The sequence below is a fragment of the Elephantulus edwardii genome, unplaced genomic scaffold (genome assembly GCF_000299155.1).
Source record: "Elephantulus edwardii isolate Elephantulus edwardi_28Jun2011 unplaced genomic scaffold, EleEdw1.0 scaffold00463, whole genome shotgun sequence".
NCBI classification, from domain to species: Eukaryota; Metazoa; Chordata; class Mammalia; order Macroscelidea; family Macroscelididae; genus Elephantulus; species Elephantulus edwardii.
Genome location: NW_006400213.1, coordinates 64649 through 70845, shown reverse-complemented (window position 1 = coordinate 70845; position 6197 = coordinate 64649). Strand labels below are relative to the sequence as shown.

At 62.6% G+C, this 6197-nt stretch overlaps 1 protein-coding gene across 1 annotated transcript; it reads left to right on the top strand.

The window, feature by feature from the left end:
• The first annotated feature begins 700 nt into the window (after positions 1–700).
• On the top strand, positions 701–5555 carry SLC22A31 (solute carrier family 22, member 31). Its single transcript, XM_006902859.1, is given in 9 exon segments — positions 701–1093; positions 2580–2683; positions 2769–2923; positions 3230–3273; positions 3482–3630; positions 3726–3830; positions 3957–4171; positions 4799–4910; positions 5270–5555. Coding segments are annotated over 9 exon segments (1563 nt in total).
• Positions 5556–6197: the final 642 nt, after the last annotated feature.

Below are 6197 nucleotides of genomic sequence, written 5' to 3'. Positions count from 1 at the left end.
CCCAGGAGCCCCGCCTCCTCCGCAGCCCCGCCCACCTCCCCAGGAACCCCGCCTCCTGCATAGCCCCGCCCACATACCGGCTTCCTCAACAGCTCCGCCCACTTTCCCCCCGCCCCAGGAACCCCGCCTCCTGCGTAGCCCCGCCCACGGCCCCGCCTGGACCCCAGGAGCTCCGCCTCCTCTACAGTCCCGCCCACAGCCCAGGGGCCTCCAGGGGCCATCTCCTGCGCAGCCCGGCCCACAGCCCCTCTCCCCCTTCTCCTGCGCAGCCCCGCCCACAGCCCCGCTGGGCTGAAAGGGCCCCGCCTCCTGTGCAGGCCCCGCCCATGCATTGACCACTCACTCCTTGGCCAGCCCACACTCCGCTGGTCACACCCACCCCCCGCCCGCCGCACCCCCCACCCTGTCCTCCACGGTCCTTTGCTTTCAGGGCCGCAGACCGCCCCTGCTTGGCTACACCCCAGACACCCGGTCTTCTTGGCTTCGCTCCAAGGCACCCCCTTGGACCTCTCCCTTCACTGTCCCTCTTCCACACTGGTTGTAACCCTAACCCTAACCCTAACCCTGACTCACACTGGTTGCGTCCCAGGGCTGGCCACAGCTGCCCTCAGGTGAGGGCCCCACCTTCTGAGGTCCCTCCCCGTGTCTCCGTCCCGCCCCTAGCTCCACTGGTCTCGGAGCGATGAGCCGGCCGCACAGGATGGAGCGAGAAGCGCCGCTGCTGTGCGCTGCAGGCGCCTTTGGACGGGTCCGGCGCCTTCTGGCCGCCGCCTCGTGGCTGCCCAGCGTGGCGCTGGGGCTGGCGATGAGCTCGGAGCCACTGCTCATGGCGCGGCCGGTGCACCACTGCCGGCCAGACCCGGCGCTGCTGCCGCCGGTGCTGCGTGCCCTGGACGGGCCGGCGCTGCTCCAGGCCAGCGTGCCGCGTGTCGGGCCCGCGCGCGCCTGGAGCCCCTGCCTGCTGCTGCGCTACCCGGAGCCTGGCGCCCCAAACCCAAACGTCACGCCCGCGCCCAATGGCACGCGGCCCTGCACGCGCGGCTGGGAGTATACGCTGCCCACTGCTGGCCTGCTGCGCAGCCCGGTCACCCAGGTGTGTGCAACTGTCGCCGAGGGCAGCAAAATGGGAGGCAGCGGGGAGTGCAAGAGTTGAGCTGGGGGCTAGGGCTCTGAGGAGGACTCCTCTGCCGGTCTAGTGGGGCTCTCACTTGCTAACTGAAGGCTGGGAATGGACACGTCCTGCCTGACGTTAACCTGAACAGGTGCCCAAGTGTCCAGAGGAGGAGGAGGCTCTTTTCAGGTACCGAGACCACAGTCCCAGCCTCCTAGTTGGAACCCAGAGAGCCGAGGCAGGCTAAGGAAGCCGTTGTTGCGAGCAGGTGGGCAGCGAGGCTGTCATGTGCTTCCACACCACAGGCATCTTGGGCAACGCCTATGGCGTAGGCTACACGCAGGGGGTATCTGAACTTTACATTCAAGCTGGAGACACGGGTCTAGTTGGAGAGAGTGCAGGTAGACTCTGCATCTGTGACGTGTGGGCTGTGTGGGAGGCAGGGGAGCCAGTTGACAGAAGGAAACTGGGCACTCCAGGCCCACATGCTGTTCCCTTTGACACCCCTGACCCCTCACCCCTAGTCCTCAGTGTGGGAGGGGAGGGGGTTGCCACATCTTGGACAGGCTGCCCCGGGCTCTGAAACCTGCCAGGTATCTGGTCTGGACTGTCTCCTTAACCCAGCCTCCCACATGGATGGAAGGGTGCTTGTCCGCTTTCCACAAGGACCTCATTTTCTAGTAAGAACCTTGACCACACCACAACCAAAGTAGTGCACTGAGCTTGGTGAGAGGTGGCGGGAACTGGGGAGGGAGGGAGGAGGGCAGAAGGATCGGAAGGATCAAGTGCCCCTGCCTGGAACAGCCCTCAGTCCACCCTTGAGTCCACTCAGGCCAGGGTGGGGAAGGGAGGAAGCTGGCCCCACCCTGGCTGGGCAGGCAGGCGGGGCCAGTGCTCAGTTCTGATATTTGTCTTAGAGCTGAACTCAGGGTGGAAGGAGCAGGTGTGTGGTGTTTATAAACCAGTAGGTGCTGGGTTCCCTTACTCACAGGTGGGATTTAGTCAAAGTGATGGACCAGGACCACCAGGACAGAGGGGGAAGCTTACAGGGAGGCTGAGATGATACTCCCTGGAAACCTCACCATGGGGAAGGGGGACCCTAGCCACACCCCCTAATAGGTCTCCTGGGGATGGCAGGGTGTGATCCCAGTCAGGAGACCCTGCCCAGCCACAGTGACTCCTCTTCTCCCTGATCTGTGACCCTGCCCTGAGATAGCAACTCTGCCCGGTGCCAGTGACCCATCTTCTCCCCTGATCTGAGATCCTGCCCAGTGACCATGACTTGTCTTCTCCCCTGATCTAAGATACTGCCCAGTGACAGTGACCCATCTTCTCCCCAGGAAAGAGGCTGGTGCAGGACCTTCTGGACCTCCTTGCATCTCTCTTCTCAGCATGAGGAAGGGGAGGGTGGCAGCCCTCAGAAGGCCTGGCTGGCTGACAGGTGACAGGTGATCTGTGTTCCTTGCAGTGGGACCTTGTGTGTGAGGACAGCTGGAAGGTTCCTCTGGAGCAGACGGGCCACCTCCTGGGCTGGCTGCTGGGCTCTGTCCTCCTGGGCATGAGCTGTGACCGGTAAGCCTCTGCCCTTCCCCTTAGAGTGGTAATTGCATGAGGCCTCCAGGCTAACCATGTTCCCCTGCATCCCCACTGGCCCCAGCTTTGGTCGCCGGGCTGTGTTTGTGGGCTCGCTGGTGCTGGCCACAATCCTGGGTGCTGGGGAGGCCATGGCCACCAGTTTCCCTGCCCTTCTCACCCTGCGGCTGCTCCATGGGAGTGCCCTGGCAGGGGTCTCTCTGGCACTCTATGTGGCACGTGAGTACAGGGTGGAGGACCCTTCTCAAGGAACAAACTGAGTGAGGGTGTGGTGGGCATCCAGCTTGCTGGCCAGGCAGCTAGCTGACCCTTGGGTTGGGGGGTTCTCCATGCCCTTCTGCTCCCTGGTCTTGTCAGGGCACCCTCTCAAGGACCGGCCTCAGCCATTTGTCGGCCTCAGGTCTGGAACTCTGTGATCCCCCGCATCGCCTGGCGTTCTCCGTGGGCGCCAGCCTCTTCTCTGTGGTGGGCACACTGCTGCTGCCTGGCATGGCTGTACTGGCTCAGGACTGGCACCTTCTACAGGGGCTGAACACACTAGGGATGGGCATCTTGCTGCTCTTCTGGGGGTAAGCGTGGTAGGTGCTGTCCCAGCAGCCAACACAAGGGCTAAGCGTCCATGCCTCTGCCTGTCCATGCTGCCCTGGTGGGTGGCTAGAAGACACAGAGAGTCAGGACCCGGGGTGGGGTCATTGGCCTTGGCCACCCTTGTGGGGAGGACTCGAGAGATGGCAGATGAGCAGCTCAGAGACCACAGCCGCTGTCCCACCCCTGCAGGTTTCCAGCCCTGCTCCCTGAGTCTCCCTGCTGGCTGCTGGCCACAGGACAGCTGGCCCGAGCCAGAAAGATCCTATGGCATTTTGCACAGGCCAGTGGTGTGGACCCCGAGGACAGCTCCCCAGATGAGGACTGCTCCCTGGTCACAGGTGAGGACATGGTTGGGGGACTGAGGCCAGTCCCTGAAAACAGAGGAGGGGATGTGTACCCTGAGGCCCCTCTCCTCCCCGTGTCATCCTGGTAGAACTGGACCTGCTGACGTTGGGAAGCCCCCAGCCCCAGTACCACTCTGTGCTCACACTCCTGCATACCCAGGTCACCTGGAAGAACGGCCTCATCCTGGGCTTCAGTTCGTGAGGAGGGGCCAGGGGCAGGGTGGGCGGGGATCTGTGTCCTTTTCCCAGGCTGCAGACAGGACGTGGTCCCAGAACCCTCGGGGTCTGGGTGGGCCCTTAGCTTTGCCCCCACCTTGCAGGCTGATTGGTGGGGGCATCCGTGCCAGCTTCCTGCGCAGCTTGACCTCCCAGGAGCCGTCCTTCTATCTGCCATACTTCCTGGTGGCTGTGTTGGACGCCACAGCCAGTGTCTTCCTGCTTCTGACCGCAGATCGTTGGGGCCGCCGCCCAGTTCTGCTGCTGGGTACCCTGGCCACCAGCTTGGCATCCCTGCTGCTTCTCGCTGGGACCCAATGTGAGTCCTGGACTGGTGGACTGGGTAGGGTCCTCATGGGGGCACAGGTTGTCTGTGCCATGCAGGGGAGCTGACACAGCAGACCTATAGGACACTGCCCACACCTGGGCTGCCAGAGGGCAGGGCAGGGCCAGTGGATGGGCAGCTGTCCTTTTTACCCATCTACCTGCTCCTTGACACACAGAAACTGAGGTCCAGCTATGGGGGCCACAGGCTCCTATCAGGAGGGAGTGGTACCCACAGGGCGCAGCTGAGGAACCAGCTAGGGGGTTCTCTGGCTAGGATTGTATCAGAATGTAGGTGAAAGGTTGTGAAGGGCACAGCAGGCCAGCCCTGATACAAGATACAGACAGAGGCTAGAGTGCCCTGGAGGGTTGGGGCCAGCCAGTGGTGCCAGAGCTGCCCAAGCTTTGTGTAGAGAGCTCGGGCATCCAGGGTGGTGCCAGTGGGGCACCGTCGGGTGCAGGCACTATGGGGGCACTGAGGATGGCTGTGGGCTTTAGCTTGGACTTAGGAGAGCTCCCTTACCCCAAGCTATGGTGGAGTCCCTGGCGAGGTCCCTCAGCAGGAGAGGATGGGCCAGGGGCAGCTGCAGTGGGCAGCATGAGACGTTCTCATCGTCCCCAGACCTGCCCCGCTGGGTCACGCTGCTGCTCTCTGTGCTGGGCCTCCTCGCCTCCCAGGCAGTGTCCACGCTGAGCTGCCTCTTCGCTGCCGAGGTCTTCCCCACCGTCATCAGGTGAGACACCAACCCCAGCGTCCTGGCCTGTGCCTGCCCGTCCACAGTTCAAGTCCCCACTCAGGGCTGAGATCTGCCCTCATCCAGACCCCAGAGACCCTGAATGTGAAGCGGGGAGAGGGGACGGTTTGGGGAAGATCCTCTACGTTAGCATAAAGAGCAACCACCAGTCCAGTGCGGAGGAACAATTCTCGCAAGAAATCATTTTCCTTATTTATCCCTTAAGCCTCACAAACTTTGGTTCTGAGGACTGGCCTCTCCCCAGTTCAGGAACTGTCCAGGGAGCTGGCATTTCCAGACACTGGAAGTTCCAGGGCTGTGCCTGCCCTGGTGTACTTCCACTGAGCTCTCTTCCACAGGGGCGCTGGGTTGGGCCTGGTGCTGGGCACTGGCTTCCTGGGCCAGGCAGCTACGCCCCTGGCCGACATGCATGCCCGGCGTGGCTTCTTCCTCCAGCATGTGGTCTTTGCCTCCTTTGCGGTTCTCGCGCTACTCTGTGTCCTCCTGCTGCCTGAGAGCCGAGGCCGCAGGCTGCCCCAGACCTGGCAGGACGCTGAGAGCTTCCGCCGCAGGTCGCTCTTCCGGGGCCACCGCCCCTGCCACCAGGACCAAATGCCCCTGCTGCGACCCTCAGGACTTCCCTAGGCCTGCTACTGCCCAGACACACTGCTCCTGCCTGGTGACCCCTGAGCCAGGAGGAAGGGGGACAGCTGTCAGGGCCCTGGGCGCAGCCTGGATGCCATGCTGTGGGGGTGACCAGATGGACAGACTCTGCTGAAGAAAGCAGAGGGACAGCCCAAGGGTACCCTCCCTCAATCCTAGAGGCCAGCCCTATGGCACTGGAGTCTTGTTCTTGGGCCATGCCCATCAGTATGGAGGATAAAGCTGACTTTGAATTAGCATCTGCTCCTGGTTCTTCTCTGAGGAACCTATCTGGAGAAGCTTCATCCCTGCTGGACCCCCAGCAGGCCACTCTAGCTCATTACCCAGAGCCAGGGCCAAGGGCTCCCATCCCACAGAGAGGCAGTCCAAGCCAGCCTGGCTGTGTACCAAAAGGGTAGCCACCCTAGGTGACGCCGTCCTGAGGAGGCCACTCCACATCCATAAGCCAGAGGCGCCCTGCAGCATCTGAGACCTTGTCCTCTTGTCCTGAGGGTGAGGCCCCATCATGTGCCCCTCAGAGCGACTCTGGCAGCGAGCCCACACTAGAGACTGTAGCACACCATTTATTCAGATCCACCACAGGGCTTCCTTCTGGAGAACCCCAGGGTCCATAGAGGCAGGGCG